The 21231-nt window shown below is 42.7% G+C and overlaps 1 protein-coding gene across 2 annotated transcripts in view; it reads left to right on the plus strand.

Moving 5' to 3' along the window:
- Positions 1 to 12377, plus strand: part of SSH2 (slingshot protein phosphatase 2) — a 302716-nt gene extending 290339 nt beyond the window's left edge. Inside the window, exons 14-15 of one of the 2 annotated variants that reach the window (XM_006874177.1) lie at positions 7198 to 8032; positions 10198 to 12285. In XM_006874177.1, coding sequence (XP_006874239.1) covers positions 7198 to 8032; positions 10198 to 12285 — 2923 coding nt within the window. Of the gene's footprint in view, positions 1 to 7197; positions 8033 to 10197 lie in introns of both variants that reach the window. The other variant, XM_006874176.1, reaches the window with a different exon arrangement.
- Positions 12378 to 21231: the final 8854 nt, after the last annotated feature.

Raw genomic sequence — 21231 nt, forward strand, 5'->3', positions numbered from 1 at the left:
GAGGGCATTATGTTGAGTGAAATTAGTCAGTCACAAAAAGAGAAATACTGCATAGGACCACTACTGTAAAAGACTAAGGGAAAGAACCCATACTAAAGGGGGGTGGGGGAATTATTTGTTGATTATTGGGATGTTGGGGGTGGGTGAGGGGAGGGAGGGGAAGGTGGAGCACAGGGCAAGGATTAGACACGGGATAGTGTGGATGCTAGGGAGGGGGCAATATACAAGTAGGGAGAGGGGAATGGAAGAACAAAGCAGATGGGAGAACAATTAGACAGATCACAATGGGCTAAGTGAGACAGAGGTAAATAATGATATATGCACAACCTGGGAACAACAGGGTTCTGGGGGGGGGAAAAATGGTTAGTGTTCAGCCATTTCAGGAGGTAGCTTATGATCAAGAGCCAGTGGTACTGAGGGAAGAAGTCCAAGGTGCATTGCCAAAGAACAAGGCTCCAGGAATTGATGGAATACAAATTGAAATCTTTCAACAAACTGAGGCAGCATTGGAGGCATTCACTCATCTATGCCAAGAAATCTGGAAGACAGCTACCTATCTAACTGATTAGAAAAGATCCATATTTGTGCCCATTCCAAAGAAAGATGACCCAACGGAATTCAGAAATCATCAGACCAATATCATTAAAATCACATGTAAGGAAAATTTTGCTAAAGGTAACTCAAAAGTGGCTGCAACAATAGATTGACAGTGGACCTAGGGATTTCAATGCTGATGTCAGATGGATCTTGACTAGAAGCAGATAATGTCAGAAAGATGGTTACTTGTGTTTTATTGACTATAGAAAGACTTTTGACTGAGTAGATTATGACAAACTATGGACAACATTACGAAGAATGAGTATTCTGGAACACTTAATTGTGCATGAGAAACCTGTACATAGACCAAGAAGCAGTTGTTCAAACAGAACTAAAGGATACTGAATGGCTTAAAATCAGGAAAGGTGTGTACCAGGGTTGTATTATTTCACCATATTTATTCAATCTGTATGCTGAGCCAAATAATCTGGGAAACTGGGCATCAGGATTGAAGGAAGACTCATTAACAATCTCTGCAATATGCAGATGATGAAACCTTGCTTGCTGAAAACAAAGAGGACTTAAAACACTCATGAGGATAAAAGACACAGCCTTCAGTATGCATTGCACCTCAATGTAAAGAAAATAAAAATCCTCACCACTGAAGCAATAAATAACATCATAATAGAGAAAAGACTGAAGTTGTCAAAGACTTCATTTTGCTTAGATCCATCGTCGATACTCATGGAAGCAGCAGTCAGGAAATCAAACAACATATTGCACTAGGCAAGTCTGCTGCACAAGACCTCTTTGAAGTGTTCAAGAGCAAAGATAAAGTTCTCCTGACCCAAGCCATTGCAGTTTCAGTAATCTCACATGCATATGAAAGTTGAACAATAAATAAGGAAGACTAAAATAATTGATGCCTTTGAGTTATGGTGCTAAAGAATATTGAAAGTATTAAAGAGTGCCCAAAGAACAAACAAATCTGTGTTGGGAGAAGTATAACCAGAATGCTCCTTAGAAGTCAAGATGGCCAGACTTCATCTTTCATACTTTGGACATACTATCCGGCGGGACCCATCCCTGGAGAAGGACATTATGCTTGGTAAGGTGGAGAGTCAGCGAAAAAGAGGAAGACCCCCAATGAGATGGATTGGCACAGTGGCAGCAGCAATAGGTTCAAGCGTGGCAGCAAATGTGAGGATGGCATAGGACTGGGCAGTGTTTTTTTCTGTTGTACACTGGGTCACTGTGGGTTGAAACTGACTAGACAGTACCTAACAACAACATGATGGTATGGTCCAAACAGTCACAATATAAGGACTTTTTGCTTCTTTCAGTGTGTCAATAAGAGTCTGAGGAAGTAAGCTAATATTTACTATTCCTCTTTAGATCTAAAATGGGGGGAAATTATAAAACTCCTGACACTATTCATATCTGCTTTTATTTCTTCTGTTTTTGCAGCTGGAGGATGGTAGTGAGGCAGGAGTGGAGAGAGGATATGTGTGTGTTATGAAACTGCCAGCAGCTCTGTTTGTTATTCTGTGTCTGATCATGCAAGTGTCTGGTAGATTTATGTTCCATTAGACAGGCTTGGATTTCAGGCAGACCATTGACAAGCTGCACCATGTGTCTGTGGTATCAGGTTCCAGTGTATAGGTGGCAAGGAAGAAAAACTGTGGGGGTGGCTAGGAAGAGTTCATGCCGTATGTTCTCAAAATGTCATTTTTTTGTTCTTTGAATACCCCCAATGTCCCTGTCTCCAGGACAGGGAGACAGAGTTGTCTAATTAACTTGTACACAGTGGTCAGCTAGCAGCAGAGAATTTAAGAGTGAGGGAAGGTAGATTTCTGGTCAGCTGATAGCCAAGTATAACTGAGGCTAAAGAATCATATTAATAGCTTTTCAATGAAATAAATATAAGTCATCTAGGAGCATGCACAGCACATAGAAAGTACTTAACGTTCTTTTCTGTTTCTTTTTCCCTATTTTTACAGACAGCCTAATCTCTTAAGAATAGCCATAAGCAGTCTGATTTATTGTAACTGATAACTCCATTTTTACTAGGGGTTTTCTCTATATCATGATTGCAAACTTAGTTGATGCTTTAGCAAGCTTAAAGATAAAAAGCAAGGGAGTAGTGGCAAGGGAACAGGGTACCATATGCATCTGTCATTTAAATTTTCTTCTTCATTTGCTAAATAAAAGGCCAAATTCTTACCCAGAATGGTCCTGCCATCTCAGATGTATCTGTTTGTCTATGTGAATCTAGATTCTGGCCAAAGTGGAAAAAAATTTTTGAGATTCGATTACATAATCTGAGTCACAAACTAATTCTGAAGTTCTTTATTGGCATCTTGTTAACTTACTGCCTGTCTGAAATAGGTGGAGTCAGCTGGACTTAAAAATGAAGTTTTTAATCATAGATATGATCTAATGTCTTACACCTATTCTTATTAAAATTGATTAGAATAACCTGATGTAGAAAAAGGCTTCATTGGAAAATATTTTGATGTAACCAAGCAAATTGATGATACACATACTCTATAACCCAGGTTTTCTACTCCTATATTTATACTGTTGAGAAATAAAGAATGCTCATGGCAGTGTTGTTTGTAATAGCCAATCAACAAAATGAGTAAATAAATTATGACACATTTAGCCAAATACATCAAGGAATCTCAAAAAACATACTAGCTCCCTCCCCCCAAAAAAACACAATCGCTGAAGAATACATACAGTAAGATTTTATTTGTATAAATTTATTTATGTTGTTGTTGTTAAGTGCCGTTGATTGGATTCCTACTTCTAGCAATCCTGTATAGGGTTTCCGAGGAGAGGTTGGTGAGTTTGAACTATTGCCCTTGCATCCCAGTGCATTATCCTACAGCACCACATACCAGGAATCCGTAACTTATTGATACACATATAAAAGTTTACTTACATATATAGTACATTGTGTTGTGAAGTGCCATTGAGTCTGTTCCAACCCATAGTGACCCTGTATAGGGTTTCCGAGGAGCAGCTGGTGAGCTTGAACTGCCAACCTTGCAGTTCAAATGGCTTTGCAGTCTGGCGCATTAACCCACAGCGCCAAACCAGGACTCCACATACAGTATAAACTTATTTATTTACATATATTTTATTTATTGATAACATAAAGTCCAAAGCATGCAGAACTAAGTAGTATGTTGTTAAGAATAGAAGCATGTGGTCCCACTGTAAAGAAAAGGAATGACAAGCACAAAACTATGGTGGAGGTTACCTCTGAGGAGGGAGAGGTCAGGGAGGGGCACCTGGCAGAGCAGTGCTTCAAATGCAGTGATAATGAATATCTTGACCTACAGGTCCTGTTCCAAAAATGAAAAATGAGACATCATCAAAGCCATCTTTGATTTGTGATTTTTCTCTCCAATTGCAGATAGGTGTCAATTTAATTCTAGAGCCCCAACTCAGTGTTTTCTGATAGATGTATACCTCCCCAGGAATAGAAGGAAATCCCTGCTGGGCAGCACAGCTGTAATGTCCAGAGCCACTTCCTTTGAAAACTACACCCATGTGCCTCTTAACGTGACTTTAGTCTCTGCTCCCTCCTGATGGATTAGTGATTTGCAGACAGTTTTAAAAAATCAGACTTTGGAGGCTACTTGGGATCATGAAAACATCCCATTTGCTGATAAGGCAGAAGAGTCACAAAGCCCCAGATTTCTTTTCCAGTTATGTGTACCCTAGGAATCATCCTACCATGGTGGGTGAGAGGAGTCGGTGCAGGTTTGAACATCCTTATAAGTGAGGAATAGAAGTTAGGAGAACACAGTCATAGCCAGGGCAGGGAAGGAGGGTGTCCGGATATAAGAGAAGAAACTTTAAAAGGAAGAACACTGGCAATCTTCAGTTGGTCACATTGTACAATTTAAATTTGGGCTCCACAAATCCAAGCAGTCAGTCAGCCTGCCCCTTCCCACATCCACTCACTCATCTGAGATGTGTGATATGCTGTCTCCGCCTAGGGGTGGCTGCGTTTCATGCAGCTTGGAGAGTTTGAAAACCCCTTGTCTTCATAAACAGATTTGACCTGTTTCCTGCCCAGGAAAGCACTCCTCTGCTGCACAGCCTGAGTCAGAGAAAGCCCCACCCAAGTAACAGACAGTCTGAGAGCAGGTGCAGAGTTGAGAACAAACGGGTTCACATTAGTGCAGGCGCATGACTCGACTCGGCAGAGATTCACAAGCTGCAGAGGCTGATGTGGCCTTGAGCCCAGGGCAAGTTGTTGTTTTGGGCTGAGTTTCCCATTCCACCCTGTGAGTTAGGTAACTCCTCATCAACTTGTAAGCAATGGAGACTGCACCCCCAGGCAGTACACTTAGTGACCTGTTCTTTGGGCAGCTGGTCCAGACCAGTCACAGGGCTGCCTTTCTCTTTTAGGCTGGGGATTTAGGTAACTGAAGAGCCCTGGTGCCACAGTGGGTCAAGTAATTGGCTGTTGATAGATTTGCAGTTCAAACCCACCGTCTGCTTCTTGGGAGAAAGCTGTAGCAGTCTGCTTCCATAAAGATTATTGTTATTTTTGTTGTTGTTATTAAATGCCATGGAATCAGTTCTGACCTTATGTACAACAGAGCAAATCACTGCCTGGTTCTGCATCATCCTCAGAATTGATGCCGTGCTTGAGCCCATTATTGCAGCCTCTGTGTCAGTCCCTCTATTTGACGCTCTTCCTCCTTTTCACTGACCATTTGCAAGCTTGGTTGTGTGTTGTGGAGTGAGTTCCAACTCATAGGAGCCCTGTGTAGGGTTTCCAAGGCTATATAAATCTTTGTGGGAACAAAAAGCCTCATATGTTTTCTGCGGAGCTGCTGGTAGACTCAAACTGCTGACCTTGTGGTTAGCAGTCCAACAACGCATAACCTACTACACCATCAGGGGTCCCTTGATTATAAGATTTGTTGTTGTTGTTGTTGTTGTTAAGTGAAGTGCTATTGAGTCGGTTCCGACTCATAACAACCCTGTAGAACGTTTCTGAGGAGCGGTTGGTGAGCTTGAACCACCAACCTTGTGGTCTAGCACATTAACCCACAGCACCCTATGGAGGCTGTTCTACTCTGTCATATAGGGTAACTGTGAATTGGACTTGATAGCAGCTGGGTTGGTTTGGTTGGGTAACTGCTTTTGTTAAAATGTGTAGTTTAAAATGTAATATCATCCCCACATCAGACCTTTCCTCCATAAAAATTTTAAGAAAGGATAGAGGAGTGTGTATGTAAAATAAACCAAATGACATTTTTTTAAAAAAATTACAACATCTCTGAAAAACCCACCTTCTTCTCCAGATACCAGTTTATTACTCTGATGGTTTTTAGCAAAAGATTCATTCCTCTGAAGAAGCCCCGTACTTTTGGCTGTTCCTCTTCCGTTCTGTTATAGTTGCTTTCCAGTTCAAAAATGACCAGCAGTCTCTTCAGATGCCATGTCTGCTAATTTTCACCCTAATTATGAGGACTTGATAATGAGCTCCTATAGAGTATTTCCCTTTGTATTACTTGTCTTTTCATTGTAGGAGTCTTTTCTGATTATAAAGGTTTGTTGTTACACCGACTCATAGCTACCCTATGCACAACAGAATGAAACACTGCCGGTCCTGGGCCAACCTCACTACTGTTGCCATGCATGAGCCCATTGATGCTGCCATTTTGCCAGTCTATCTCGCTGGGGGGTCTTCCTCTTTTTCTCTGACCTTACCAAATATATCCTTCTCGAGCGACTGGTCCCTCCTGACAATGTGTCCAAAGTATGAGAGACTTTATTATTTTTAAATTTTTTAATCATAGTAAGATAGAGCCTAGTAGGTAAAGGACTCTGGTATTTCTGCCTTTTCACACACACACACACACACACACACACAAAATCACTAATACCTATTTGGTGGTATTTCCCCAATTTTTTCCTATACTTATTCTAACATGCTTTTTCACTTAATAGCATACTTTGGATGTCATTCCACTAAAATACCTGTTTCTAATAACTTCATAATATATAGTTGTGTGAACTATAATTCATAAATTCTCTTTTGTGTGTCTGAGTTTTATTTATTTATTTAGTACTGGAGTCCTGGTACTGTTGTAAGACAAGCACTGGAGTGCTCACTGCAAGGTCAGCGGTTCAAACCCACCAGCTTCTCCTTGGAAACCTTCTATAAGGCCACTATGAATCAGAACCCACTTACAGCACTTAACAAAACAATGTTTTACTGTTACAGTGTTACAATAACCATTTTAATATCTTTGTGCATTTATAGTAATATTTCTCCAAGAAAATTCTTACATTTTGAGAGCTCTTACCATACTACTCTCTTTAAAATTCTGCAGTTCACTTTGCTACCAACAATGCATGAACCAAGTTTGTTTGTTCACATCATCATCAACACTGACTGTTAGCAGTCATTTGATCTCTTAATAGGTAAAAAATCCCATCTCATGGTAATTTGATTTTGTTGTTTTGTTTTTAGTTAAATTAAGCATCTTTTCAAATATTTATTATTATTATCTAGTTCCGTTGGGACACTTTGAGGATTAAAATGCATCTGGGATTGGTTTCCTGGGAGAGTGTTGATTGTTTTACAAACCAGAGTAAGGCATTTCCTGTATATCTTCTCCACAGCAAACAAAGGCATAACAAGCTCTGGAGATCTCATTCAGATAGTGACCTATCAGATCACCATGAACCCATCTGCAAACCAGGGCTAGAACTGAACAAGAAGGAGATCACTACCTCCGCAGACCAGATTGCTGAGGTGAAGACTGTGGAAAGCCACCCACCCATACCTCCTGTCTTTGTGGAACATGTGGTCCCACAAGATACAAATCAGAAAGGCCTGTGTACCAAAGAAAGACTGATTTGCTTGGAGTTTCCTTCTAGGGAATTTCATGCTGGACAGATTGAAGATGAGCTAAACCTCAATGACATCAATGGATGTTCATCAGGATGTTGTCTGAATAAATCAAAATTCCCTCTTGACAACTGCCATGCATCCAAAGCCTTAACTCAACCTGGACAAGCCCCAGAAATGGTCAACAGATTCCCAGACTTAGCAGTGGAAGATTTGGAAACAGATGCGCTGAAAACAGACATGAATGTCCATTTATTGCCTATGGAAGAATTGACATCTCGACTGAAAGACCTCCCCATGTCCCCAGACCCTGAGTCACCAAGCCCCCAACCCAGTTGCCAGGCTGAGGTCTCAGATTTCAGTACAGATCGCATTGATTTTTTTAGTGCCCTAGAGAAATTTGTAGAACTTTCCCAAGAATCCCGGCCCCAATCTTTTTCCCACCCAAGGATGGAAGAATTGGGTGGAGGAAGAAGTGAAAGCTGCCGAATGTCAGTGGTAGAAGTAGCCCCTTCTGAAGTGACAGCTGATGACCAGAGAAGCAGCTCTTTGAGTAATACTCCCCATGCATCTGAAGAATCTTCAACAGATGAGGAACATTCAAAGGTAAAAGCTATCTTTATAGTTTTCCACCTAATGAAGTTCCCTTCAAAGACAAAATGCTTGAGATTCTGCTATGTTCACTTTATTATACTTAATGTTGCTGTAGATTTAGAAAGGCAATATGGGAGAGATAATCTCAAGATTGAGATTTTCCTTGAAAGTTTAATGTTTACAATTTTTAAAATCAGTTGCCTTTTGAGGAATCCCCCCCCCCCCAGGCTTTTGTTGTTTGTCATTGGAAGCACTTCTGCAAGGGTATAAAGAAAGGGGAAAGGGTTTAATCAGAATGAATCTTCCCTCCCTGGACTCTATAGTTCAGATCAGTTAGATTGTCGCCAGTAATGAAGTACCAATGACTCCCTGCTGCCTGAGTGAGACCTGTATCTCACTGAGAAGATGGATTTTCTTGAGACATTCTTTTTGCCACAGAAAATTCAAAGACCAGGCATATGTAAATTGTTGGGAGTATCAATTGATTCTTCATACTGAGTTCTTGCTATTAATAATGCTGTTGAATTGTTGCTCATTTCAGAATCAGTAGTACTTAAGAATTGAGGGTTGGTTTGGGAAAATGATTTGAAAGTAAACAATCCTACGATTCTTAGTAGCATGTGAGTTCTTACAGACCCTCTCAGTCCAGGGAAAGAATTAGTGCTATATTATCAGTTGTAAGATTCACACTTACTGTCATCTCATTTTGACATTTCCAAAATAAGGATGCATCTTCTAGATTGCATCTTAATACAGTACTGTACTTGGGAAGTAAGTGTTGACAAGTTTATTCTATTTTACCAAACTTTGCTAATAATTTTTGTGGGACCGAGTAGTGGTTTGGTTCTTTTGGCTTAAAGTAGATTCTTCTGGCTTGAAATAGGTTGACATCTACTGATGTCTACCTACTTGCATTTACCACCTTGTCCACTCCTCATGTTTCCTCCTTAACAGCCTCAGGGCAGTTCTTGCCTCTGCTTTAGCCTTCTCCTTTCCCCAAAGGCTATGCTTCTGTTTTTGTTTTTGTTTTTTTCTACTGGGAAGGTAGACTGCCTGAGCTGTCCTTTGGACCAGTGAGTGTAGCAACACTAACAGAAATAGCCGTTCTGCAAAAACCTTGGTCATATGAGCACTCTCTCTGCAAGCAGTGCACACACCAAACCTGCTGTGGCTTCTCTCCCAGTCTTGGCAAGTGTGCCTCAGCCTGATGCCCCTGCAGTCAGTCAAAGACATGGTTTATAGTAGCTCTGATTCTCTTTTGAAGAAGAAAGACTTAAACAATTCCAAGGGAAATAATTGTGCTTTGAAAGCTAAAAAAAAAAGTGTTTCACGAAGTAGATTGATGGTCATATGATGCCTCTCTAAGAGGTATCAGAAGACCATGTCCAGATTTTTTAATAAATCTTGTTTCTTTTTTTACACTAGGACCTGATTTTACATTTGCCACATTCTTTGGTCTTGTTCTAAATCCATCTAGGTAGAACAATAGAGAGTTGTTTTTAAATTTTTTGACCTCTATATGATTGCATAAAGCTAAGTGAACCTTTCTCAGAAGGTTCTGAGAAGCTTAGGAATTGTGTAGTTGGATAAACAGTGCATTCTCCCTGACCTCCTGTGCTGGGCTGCTGCTGCTAGGAGAAGCAGTCAGGGGATAGGGAAGAAAGTTGACAAAACTGAAGAGAGAAGAGAGCAGCAGTCAGGCATCAGTTGGTAGCTTCATCCAATTTCACTCTAAGACATGTCTAAGGTATCCACCAAGCCCTTGAGTGGACTCTCCCACTTGATCTAGACTAGGATCAAACTGGGATAGGCCAAAGAAATAAGATTGACTTGAATCCTGGGTGTGCTCATGGTCTTAGAAAAATAAGGATTTTGAAACCCTCCAAGGCTATTTTTGGAGCAAAGTGTTGGATTGGAATCCTGAAAGTTAGTTAGAACAGAAAGTTTTACAAACCTGGGAACTAATTTTATATCTCTAGTCTTAATGAATCCCAGTTTTCTTTGTTTTTTCCCTGTACCACCAAACAGATGGTCAGAGTACAGCCTCAGACACTCCATTATCTGTGTCCTCACATCCAGATAGGTTGTCCTGGATCAGAGAATTAGTAAGCAGAACATCAGGCATGTTCAGTTTGACTACAGTTCTCTATAACCATCTCACTGCTTTTTCTTCTTAGACAATCTCAGAACTGGTCAGCCCAGATATCTTCATGCAGTCTCACTCAGAAAACATAATTTCAGTCAAAGAAATCATCACTGAGATTGAGTCTATCAGTCAAGGAATTGGACAGATTCAACTGAAAGGAGATATCCTACCCAACCCATGCCATACACCAAAGAAGAACACCTTCCATGAGCTGCCCATCGAGAGGGCCCAGGCCCTGGAAAACAAGTCTCGGAATCTGGAACAGAACGAGGGTTCCTGTACAGCTCAGCCAGAACTAGCCAAAGACGCAGGCAAGTGGGATCCAGAAGGCTGCCTAGCCACACACTCATTCATGACAGACTTGGAAGAAGAGGAACAAGCTGAAGGGGAACAAGAGTTCTGTGGCCTAGTGATGCACCCAAGTGCTAAGTGGTGCCCAGGCTCCGTAAGGCGAGCCACACTGGAGTTTGAAGAGCGCCTGCGGCAGGAGCAAGAGCACCATGGTGCTGCTCCTCTATGTACCTCTTTGTCTACTCGAAAGAATTCTAAGAATGATACTTTTGTGGCAGACCTAGCACCAAAAGGGAAAAGTGATGAGGCCACTCTGGAACTTTCAGTTGTCCATAAGGAATCAGAGATGAGCAAGGGCAAAGGGGAATATATTGGATATGAAGTTGGCTCACTGCCCCTGTCTGAGCAGAAAGTCATGGCTCCAGCATCCATGCTGCTGGAGTTTCACCCCGTGTCAGCCCCTCAGGACTGTCCAGGGTCAGATGCTAGAACGCAGCAGGAAGAAGTCCTGAAGGAGCAAAGGGCTGTGCTTTCAGGCCAAGGGTCTGAGACACAAGCCGTGCTTCTTTCCCTTCCCAAGAGGATAGAAATCATCGAGTATACACACGCAGTCACATCGCCTGATCACCCTGGGCCAAAAGCTGATGGAGCCACCACCCAAAAGAGTGGGCAGCAAGGGCCGAGGGCAGTGAAAGCAGAGAAGTCCATCACTGTGCTCTGTGCACTGGATGAAAATCTGAACAGGACTCTCTGCCCTGACCAGGTTGCTATGCACCCCCAAGTGCTACCTCTGTCACATGCTTCCTCTCCTGAGCAGGACAGGCCCACCAGCCTGCCCTCCACTCTGAGCAGCCCTGAAGACAGGAGCAACAGCCCATTGACACCCCTAGAGACAACAGCACCTTTTGTCAGTCACACAACCCATATACCATCTCCCGTGGATTACCTGAATCCCCAGACCACAGTTCACCTGGAGGGCTTCATACAGCAAAGCAGCAGCACTGATGATGATCCCTGCACACACCAGGGTAGCTGGGCGGAAGGTCAGGTGGGCCCCCTCTCCAGTGGTAATGAGGTGTCACATAAGTGCTCCCAGTTAAGTAGTGAAGACCTAAGCTTAAATAACAAACTTGATGACACTGTGGAGGCGTTCCAAGAAAAACTGGACGCATCACATGTAGCCTGTCGACTCACACATAGCTCTAGTAGTGACAGCGTAAAGGGCCTCAGCCACTGTGCCAGTGTGGTGAAGGAACGTGCTAAAGAAATTGAGTCCCGAGTGGTTTGCCAGGCTGGGCTCACCAAACCATCCCAAATGAGACGCTCAGCTTCCTTTGCAAAGTTAGGTTACTTGGACCTCTGTAAAGACTGTTTACCGGAGAGGGACCCTTGTTCCTCAGAATCCCTTCATCTCAAACTGCTTCAGCCCTTCATCAGGACGGACTCAGGCATGCATGCCATGGAGGTCCAGGAGCCTTCAGAAGACCCAGGTGCCCCCCAGAACCTAGAGCCCACCAAGTATTTTGTAGAGCAACTCAAAACCACGGAGTGTATCGTACAGAGCAAGCCAGTGCAGAGGCCTCTTGTGCAGTACGCCAAAGAATTTGGTTACAGTCAGCAGTGTTCGCTCCCCAGGGCAGGACCTGAATTGACTAGTTCTGAAGGAGGCCTTCCTTTGCTACAGACCCAGGGACTACAATGTGTAGGCCCAGCTCCAGGACTGTCTGTGGCACCCCGTCAGCAACATGGCAGAACTCACCCCCTTAGGAGACTTAAAAAGGCAAATGATAAAAAACGGACAACCAACCCCTTCTATAATACCATGTGATTCTGAGCCTACACATGTGACTTTTGAAAAGAAATGTTTATAAAAGGGGCAGGTGTAATATGTAAGAAACATGCACTTTATTAGTTAATTTTATAATGTTTCGGTCATTTTACTGTTCCTGGCGCATGCAGGGTTTGGGTTTTGTCTGTGTATGTGTGTGAGAGAGAATAGAGAGAGAGATTTGGACTGCAAGATCATTTTGTCTTTTTTTTTTAAATTCAAACCTCAGAAAACAAACCAACTCATTTTTAAAGAACACCTTTATCAAAGGCAAATTGCTGTTTTTCAATCAACTGCCAGCTGTTCTCTTGGCTTGACTAAGGAAAGGAAGCAGATGGGGGAGGGTGGAGATGAAGCTGGAAGTTAGAGATGCTCCCCAGGACATGATTATGGTTTGATTCCCAGACCTGACGCTTCTGATAGGCTGAAGGGCAGGTGGACTGGCCACAGAACACTCAGCCATCCCCTGCAGCTCCAGGCCATGGGAGTTCTTGAGACGGGCAGGTTGTGCTTTGCTTTAAAAGGGGATCTTCCAGAATCCATTTCTTCTGGTGTTCCAGAGCCTGCCATTACAGAAAAAGCATGATAAAGGCTGACTTTACATTTACCAAACAAATAGTATTTTTCCCAAGTAAGTAATTTTTTACATTAAAATAAAACCCAGTAGAAGGTCTTCCGTAAAGAAAGGAAGACTGACAAGAAAAGGTTGTAAAAGTTGTGAGTGGAGAGGCCACTGCCCAGTAACTTTCAAATTGTTAAGATCCATGCAGACCTTCCTGGTCCTCCCAACTAAGACACAATAGTGACAGCTTTCTAAAACAGCAATCAAAACTCAGTGTGTTCTTGTAAAATGAATCCCTCGGTAGGGTTTAACCCTTGCATTACTTGAATAATTTTGTTGGCCTCTGAGTTTAATGGCCTTTTTTTCTCCCCAATTTATTTTCCTTCCCCTTGCTATTTTCCCAGTGCTGCCTGTGGTGGGTTGGTTTGTTTGTTTGTTTGTTTTTAATTTCATAAATGATATTGGAATTGTTACATTATATATGTAAACCTCCATGAAAGCAATGTTTTCTACATTATCACTGTTAACACTTGACATGTTTTGTTTTGTTTGTTTTTCATTCTTTTCCTGGAAAGTTTGTCATCTCTCTAAAGTTTATACACAGTATTTATATACATAATGTCACTTTCTTACAGTGTTTTGTTGATGTTGTAGGATCTTTGCGATTTATTCTTTTCAAGAAGGAGTTAAGCTGTAACTGGAAAACACACCACGACACCACAGAAGTAAAACTGAAGAGTATTGGTAGGAATCTGCAGAGTAGATTGATGGTGGTTTTAATTGTTTAAATGGAGACTTCTAAACTCCAGTTCCTGCCAAATTATGTGTTAGTAACTTCCTCCTCAGAGAAACCCCTAACGGTTCCCATTAGATCACAATTTGCCTGAAGACTGATATCTCTTTGAGACTTGAAATCCCAGAACATTGTTTGCCAGCAGCTGTACGGCGGCCAAAGAGTGGATAGGAGTGTTACTGCTGCCCAGGGTGGAAGCTCCTAATGATGGCTAAGAGGTTGGAGGCAGGAAGCCTAGGGCAGGCACCTGGTAATGACTCCATTTAGGATGCTGTTGGTTTTGCTGCTATGGTGGACACTGATAACACAGGAGCCCCTGCCATAAGCAAGCCAATTTCAGTTTCTTACAGAAAACATATTTAACATGGGATGAAATATTCTCTGAAGCACCCCAAAATAGAGGTGGTTTGCAGATTTGCTTCCTGTTTGCTTTGATTGGTGTCCATATTGCTGAAAACTTGACCAAGTGCAGGCATGAGACCTAGGTTTCTGGTTTCTCACAGCACTGGAAAGGAAAAGACAGATGCAAAAACCATGAAGTTAATGTCTGAGGCCAAAGTTGAGTGGAGGCAGGCAGTAGGGTGACCCACAGGAGAGAGGAAAAGTGGACTGAGGCTACTCTTAGGTGCTCAAGAGGAACTATAAGTCCACTGGCCAAATGGAAGCCATAGTTGGGACTGACATCACTGCCAGGGGGCCGATTGGACAGAAACCACCTGTTAAATGTCTGTGTGGTATAGTGATTATGTGTAACTGTGGTGTCCCTAAATAGCTTTTAAATATTCAAATGTATCATCCATACTGCGCTTTGTGATTCCTGGATACTTAATGTGTTGTAAGGTGTTTTTTAGGTGGTATGTACCAATGCGAAGAGGTTTGTGAAACAGGGTTAGGAATTTCTAGGACTCATCCATCGAAAATGCCTGTCTTGTTGAGGCAATTCCACCATCAGTATGATAAGAAAGGTCAGGAAATTGGGGTGGGACAGGAAGATAAGAAAGCAGTGTCCACTCCTGTTAACCCCTTAAGCTGGTGACAAAGCTGTATCAACAGCATTGCACTGTTCTGTTTTCCCCTACCATTCTTCTCCCCTACTGCCTAGGCTCATTGTAAATAACAGAGCTGCGGAGAACCCTCTAATACTGTGAAAAACACATTTCAAAGAGTAGAGGAAATGGTCTTACTCTGCCTTCCATTTTGTTTTTATTACATTTTTTTAAATCATTTCATATACTTGCCTAAATTAAATATAATTCAGCCATGCCAAGGGGCTTTAAACAGCCCCTTCAAGCTCCCACATTTGGGTATTATTGGTGTATTTCCACAACTAAGCAATGTCCAGGAGAGGTATATAATGAGGTGGTAAGGACTTCTCAGACTTCTCTTCAAACTTTTTGATGCTCTCTGGTAGCATGTTTCCCTTTTCTGTTCTTGGGAAATCCAGCCTGTGAAGAGCAGGTGTAATAGATGGACAGAACTGAGGAGGGAATGCTTTGGCCTCTTGCCCAGTGCTTCTTTCTATCTTTATTTCAAAAACCTCCATAGTCTGACTTCCATTTTTCTGGGGAGAGAGAAAGAGTGTGTGTGTGTATGTGTGTTTGTGTGTGTGCATATGCATAACATTTTGGTGCCTGGGATAAAAAATCCAGGCACACACAGGTGTTTTGAGTTGTAATCTGGGAAGGCTACCTGGTCAGTATGAACAAAGTATCAAGCCTTTCTTGATTTTGAAAATACTTTGAAACAGTGTATACAATAGTGGACATGTAATACTATAGTGTGTTAATATTTATCTCCTCTTTCTGTTGCTTTTTAGATGCTAAAAGTTTGCAATCATTCATTCCTAGCATTTCAACCTCTTCAGGCCCTTTATCCAGAATGTTCCTGGTTCTGTAACTTTATCCCAACTGGTATTTGTTATTTTTTCATTTGGGGGAGTCCGGGCTCTGAGGTTCCCTCCTGTTCATGGGCCCCAGGCAGATGTTGGCCAGACCTGAAGCTTCCCACAAGAAGCTTTATTTCTGAGCTATATCTTGCGGAAATCCTCCCCAGTTCCACTTGAGGGTTTCAAACCTGAAATGATCTACGCATGATTGGTAAAAAATGTTTTTTGTAGGAGTTGTCTCTTGTTCTTCTCAGAAAGAATTATGCAAAAATTATCACTTTAAAAGGGCATTTAAAAAAAAATTTAAAGCCATCCTTTGGCTTTTTGGACCCCTGTCTGTGGATACTTTGTTTACATTGTGAATATTAAAACCTGCATCCTCCTGTCAGCCACTGTCTCCTCTCCAGGTTCCAAGCTATGGCTGTCCATGAGTCCTCACACAAAGCAATTCCATAGTGGTCACAGCCCTCACTGATAATGTGGGTAAAACTTGGAGCTGATGTCCACCTATGTCCTGCACCATTTCTTCAGTGGTGGTGGTATGTCTTGTGGTGATGGTTATAATGGTGAATGGCTAGTGTCATTTTTGTTTAGTTTTGCTTTTTGATGGTAGACAAGATGTTTGCTATTTCATCACCAACCCAACTTAAAAGCATCTTGAATTTTGTTTTCCCTTCCAAACTAAAAGAAAGATAAAGGCATGTATTACTAAGTGTAAGCGTGATTTGTTGCCTCAACTCATACAATACCCATTTTAGGAACAGGCCTGCTACTAAAGCAGGAAGCTGCAAACTCCTCACCCTTCTCCCAGGGCTTGGGGTTCCTTGATGCCATGGGGAGCTGTTGCAAGGTGCTTCGGTATTCTTCCAGAAAGGGCCTGACTCCTGCTATAAAGAGACCAGCCTCATTTTCTCAGTGCCCCAGGGATCTAGGGCAGGATTTCTAAACTGGAATTGCCCCTCATCAGTGTGAAGACCCCCAAGAGATATATGGTGCTGCCATCTGTGTCCTTAGAGCACTGGTGGCGCACACATGCAGAGCTGATGTAACTGACCCTGGAATGTTTTCCAATCAATAAACCCACAGGGGAGTTCTTGGTTTTTATGTTCTATTGGGTTTTGGTTTGCTTAGCATAGCTTAAGGTGCCTTTTCTTTGTTTCTTTCTATTTTAATTTTTTAGGACTTGTTCAGAATATGGAAACAAGTCTAGAAGATTCTCCCACTGACTGTTACCTTTGTCCCAGACCATCCCAAACTTTTAAGCTCACATTTTATTAACTAAAGCAGGTGCTCCCTGGAATCTCTGGGACCTTTTTGAGGCATTTGAAACAGAAAATAAAGAGTGGGCTCATCTCCTTCCTTAATCTTCCTGGTGGTTGGGATGTTCCACTTGTATCATAGATTTTTTTTTATTACTGATGTGCTCCGCTGTTTTTAAATGTGAACTTGTGCGAATGTGCAGATTCATTGTTCTTGTTACAGATCGAATAAATTTTTATTTTGAAGATGAAACACATGTGTTTGATCCAGTACAACAAAGGAGGGAAAAGTGTTTGGGGAGGGTTAGGGCTGGAGAATGACAATAACTCAGACATGAAGCAATTCTCATTGATTTCCCATCAAGCACACTCTTTAACAGATAGCTGAACTTTGGAGAAAAACATAACTTTATACCTGCCACAAAATGAAAGACTGGATAGGAAATAGAATTGCTAAACATGATTTCAGGGCGGTTCCAGTCAGGTGACCACTGTGGGAACTTGCTAGTCAAGGAGGCTCTTGCCAAAGCCACTACCTGAATGTTAGGAGAATGAATAAGCAAAGAGACCAAAATTCCCCCACCATCTGTGGTACAGAGTGACTGGTTTGGGACAGCTGCTGTGACCTTCCCCAGCAGTGACTGGACATAGTGGGTGACCTCTCTGGACAGACTGGCAAAGTAGAACTCACAAGCTTTAAACACATCACAGCTCACTGAAAGGTTTCTAGAAATGGGACTGACTGCAAGGAAGTAAAAGCTTTAACCCTATCCACTGCTTCATCCTCCCTCTCTCAGAAGCGTTTGATGACAGTGTAGGAGGAAAATGAGTTGGAAGTAGAAGGTATCTTCACTTCTCCCACCTTTCCCATTGTGAGAGTTTTAGTGGGTGCCATTCATTACATTACCATCTAAAAGAAAGGTGTTTTCAGTTTGCAAATTGCTAGCCAGAAGATGTCTTGTGGTTTCCTGAAGAGAAACTTCCTTGAACTAGTCACCTGGCTTCATTCTAATTCATGCATATCAATTAGGAGGGCCACACCCCTGGTCTCTGGCTTGAATGCCATCTGGTGTTCATGATGAAGAAAGGTCATGTCACAAAATATTCTAGGGGCCCTTGGACTTCTGACCAGTCTAGATGAGCTTAGCTTTCTAGCCAAGACAGACCAAATCAGAGCTATTGCCAGGCTACGTCAGCCAGAAAATGGCTTAATGAGTGATGAAATCTGTGCCTATCATCTACTTGCAGTTCAGAACCCAGCTGACATTGCACAGTGGGACTGAGAGAAAGAGTGGCACCAAGCCCAGGTGGCTGCTTCCTGATTAGTTCTTCATGTTTGGCTCCACCCACCCTCAGCTTTCTGAGGATTTGGCAGCCAGAAAAATACGAATGCCCACGCCATGCCAAAGCAATACCTGAGAAATCCCTACTCCTGTACCCAGATGAGGAACTAAAGGCAGGATGGACTGAGGGATTCCTGCTTCCTAGTCCTAGACCTTACCTTCTTAGAAGGGTAGCCCAGCTCTCTTTAAAGAGGAAGAAAGGAGGAAAGTGGGAAGGAATGATGCTGCTTCAGAGTTGTTGGTTGGCGTTAAGTGCTGTGGAGTCAGTTCCAACTCATAGAGACCTGTGTAGTTTTTCCAAGGATTGGCTGGTGAGCTTGAAGCGCCAACCTTACGGTTCAAACCGACCTTACAACCCAGCGCATTAACCCACAGCACCACACTAAGACTCCTGTGGTTTGGTAAGTGCCGTCAAGCCAGTTCTGACTCAGTGACCCTACCTGCAACAGACTGAAACACCACTCCATTGTGTGTCTTCCCCACAATTGATGCAACACATGAGTCCATTGCTGCTGCCACTGTCTCAATCCATCTCCTGGTGGAGGGGTGGGGGAGAGGTCTTCTTTTCCAATGACCCTCCACTTTACCAAACATGATGTCCTTCTCCAGGGACTGGTCCCTCCTGATAACATATCCGAAGAATGAGAGACAAAGTCTCGGCACCCTGTCTTCTAAGGAGTATAATGGATGTACTTCTTTCTTCTGGCAGTCTATGGTACTTTTTTTTTTTCCTTAAGTGTTTTATTGTGAATTATGTGATAGTTTACATGGGAGAACATTAGTTTTACATTCATTCTATCATATATCGTCTCATTGCCATGGTTACAATCCCCTCCATGCATCATCAACCAACCAAAGGGTATGCCCTGCAAGCCTGCCCCCTACACTATGCCCCCGCCCCCCAGTCTTCAGCACACAGTTGATCTCCCTATCTGGATCCAAAGCCCCCAGCTGCTCCATCACTCCACGTCATTGTCTCTGGCAGTCTATGGTACTTTTGAGTATTCTCCAATACCATAATCCCAATGCATCAATTCTTCAGTCTTCCTTTCTCATTGGCCAACTTCCACATGCATATGAAACAATTGAAAATACCACAGCTTAGGTCAAACACATTTTAGTTCAGAGTGTTGTTCAGTGTTGTTGAGTCAGTTCCAACTCATATTGACCCTGTCTAGGGTTTTTGATTTGCAATGCTGGTGGATTTGAACTGCTGACCTTTTGGTTAGCAGTTGAGTGATTATTGTAGTGTCACATCACAGTAGAAGGCAACATTTTAAATCCCTTCTCTGCCAACAAGTGGTGCAGAGTTAGAAACTGACAAAGTCCTCTTCATTTAATCACCTAGAGGATTGAGCCATGACTGGAACCCCAGTTTTCTAGGTAGTTCAGGCATTAGTCCTCTTCTCTGTGCTATGTATGCAGTCTTACTCTCTGTCTCTGCACCTACAAAGGGACACCATCTTCAGGAGAGGCAGAAATGCCTGGTGCTGAGAAGGAGGCACCCAGATGCCAGACAGTCTGAGTAAGGACACGGCTCCACCAACTACCAGTTGAGTGGTCTTAGGCAAGCTACTTAACTTCTTTGTGCCTCAGTGTAATCATCTGTAAAATAGAGATAATGATAGTACACATACCGGAAGGTTATTACTAGGATGGAATTAATATGCATAAAACCCTTAAAAAAGTACCTGGCACATAGTTCAGTATGAGTTACTGTTGTTATTATTGAAGAACAGCTGAGTCATTCAAGCCTTTTCCTCCTAGTCATGTGCCTAGAAATATAAGGAATGGGAGACCCCTTATTTACTCTCATGGCCCCCCATGCTATGAATACTTTCTGGAGTGCCTGTAATGTTTCTGATTCTGTTCCCTACAAGGTACCAGGGAAACAAGATCCTGGTGGGGGGCCTTCATGGTTCCACCCACCTTTCTTCTTCCTCCCTTCCACTCCTGAACTCCATTCTCCAGCCAGGTTCAGTCCCAGGTCCCACTAGAGCTGGTCCCACCCTGCCTTCCTGAGGTTTATAATCCAAGGGAAGAAATCCAGGCAGGTTCTGGGTGGACAGCAGCTCCATGGACTGGCTGTTCTGTTTTTTGCTGGCTGTATTTTTATCAGGTTTGGGGGTTTTTGACAGTCACTAGCTTTGTTGATTTTTTAAATTAAGGGCAGTGGCTGTTCAAAAAAAAAGCCAAATGGCATAAAACAGATCAGAGGCGAGAGAGAGAGAAGGGGCCAGGAATCTGCTGGCCCCTTATCATGGAATTGAGAAAGCAGGGAGGACTTGTGCAAAAAGCAAGAATTCCAGAAAAAGTTGAAAGGGTGACGGGAAAGAACGCCCCAAAGACCCTGGAGTGCTTCTGAAGTAAGACAACAGCAATCTTTTACTGTATGGATGGCAGAAGAGCAATTCTCCACTGAGTTAAAACTTTAGGGACTGCATTCTGGGGCTATGGGCCTGGGCCGCCCCATAAGAAAATCAAAGCTTGCCCACAACTGCTTTACATTTAAGCCATTCTTTGAAGAAGTCTTCCTCTTTTTTAGCACCGAAACTAGCCAAAGACCTCATGTTGCCATGAGTTGATTTCAATTTATATTGACCCTATGCACAACAAAACAAAACACTGCCAGGTTGTGCACCATGCTAACAATTGCTGCTATGTTTGACCCCATTTACCACTTACCACGTACAATCACATAGACCTTGTCAGAGGCGCTTTCTTCCACCTTCTTGCTCAGAACTTCACCAATCCTGGCCAGGCTCCCCACTGCCTTATCTCCCATGGGTTCTTCCAGAAAGTCTTTGTGCTTTGGGGAGGTTGTCATGTTGCTCAGGCTTGATCATCCAAAACTCACATTCCCTCAATGACAATCCCCACAAGGTGGCACATGCCACCACCTCAACCTACTAGAACTTCCTTCAACTTGTCTTTTCAAGGTTTCTTTTTATCTCCTCTTTGACCTTGCTCTATATTTAGATTCATTTGTCCTGAGAATGGGAGGAGGGAGGAGAACCTTCCCTGGAATACAATCAGTTCCAACTAGGATTCAGGCTGAAGATCCGTTTCAAGTCTTCTGGCCATTCTGACCCCTAAATTTTTAT

Source organism: Chrysochloris asiatica, unplaced genomic scaffold, assembly GCF_000296735.1.
Source record: "Chrysochloris asiatica unplaced genomic scaffold, ChrAsi1.0 scaffold00266, whole genome shotgun sequence".
NCBI classification, from domain to species: domain Eukaryota; kingdom Metazoa; phylum Chordata; class Mammalia; order Afrosoricida; family Chrysochloridae; genus Chrysochloris; species Chrysochloris asiatica.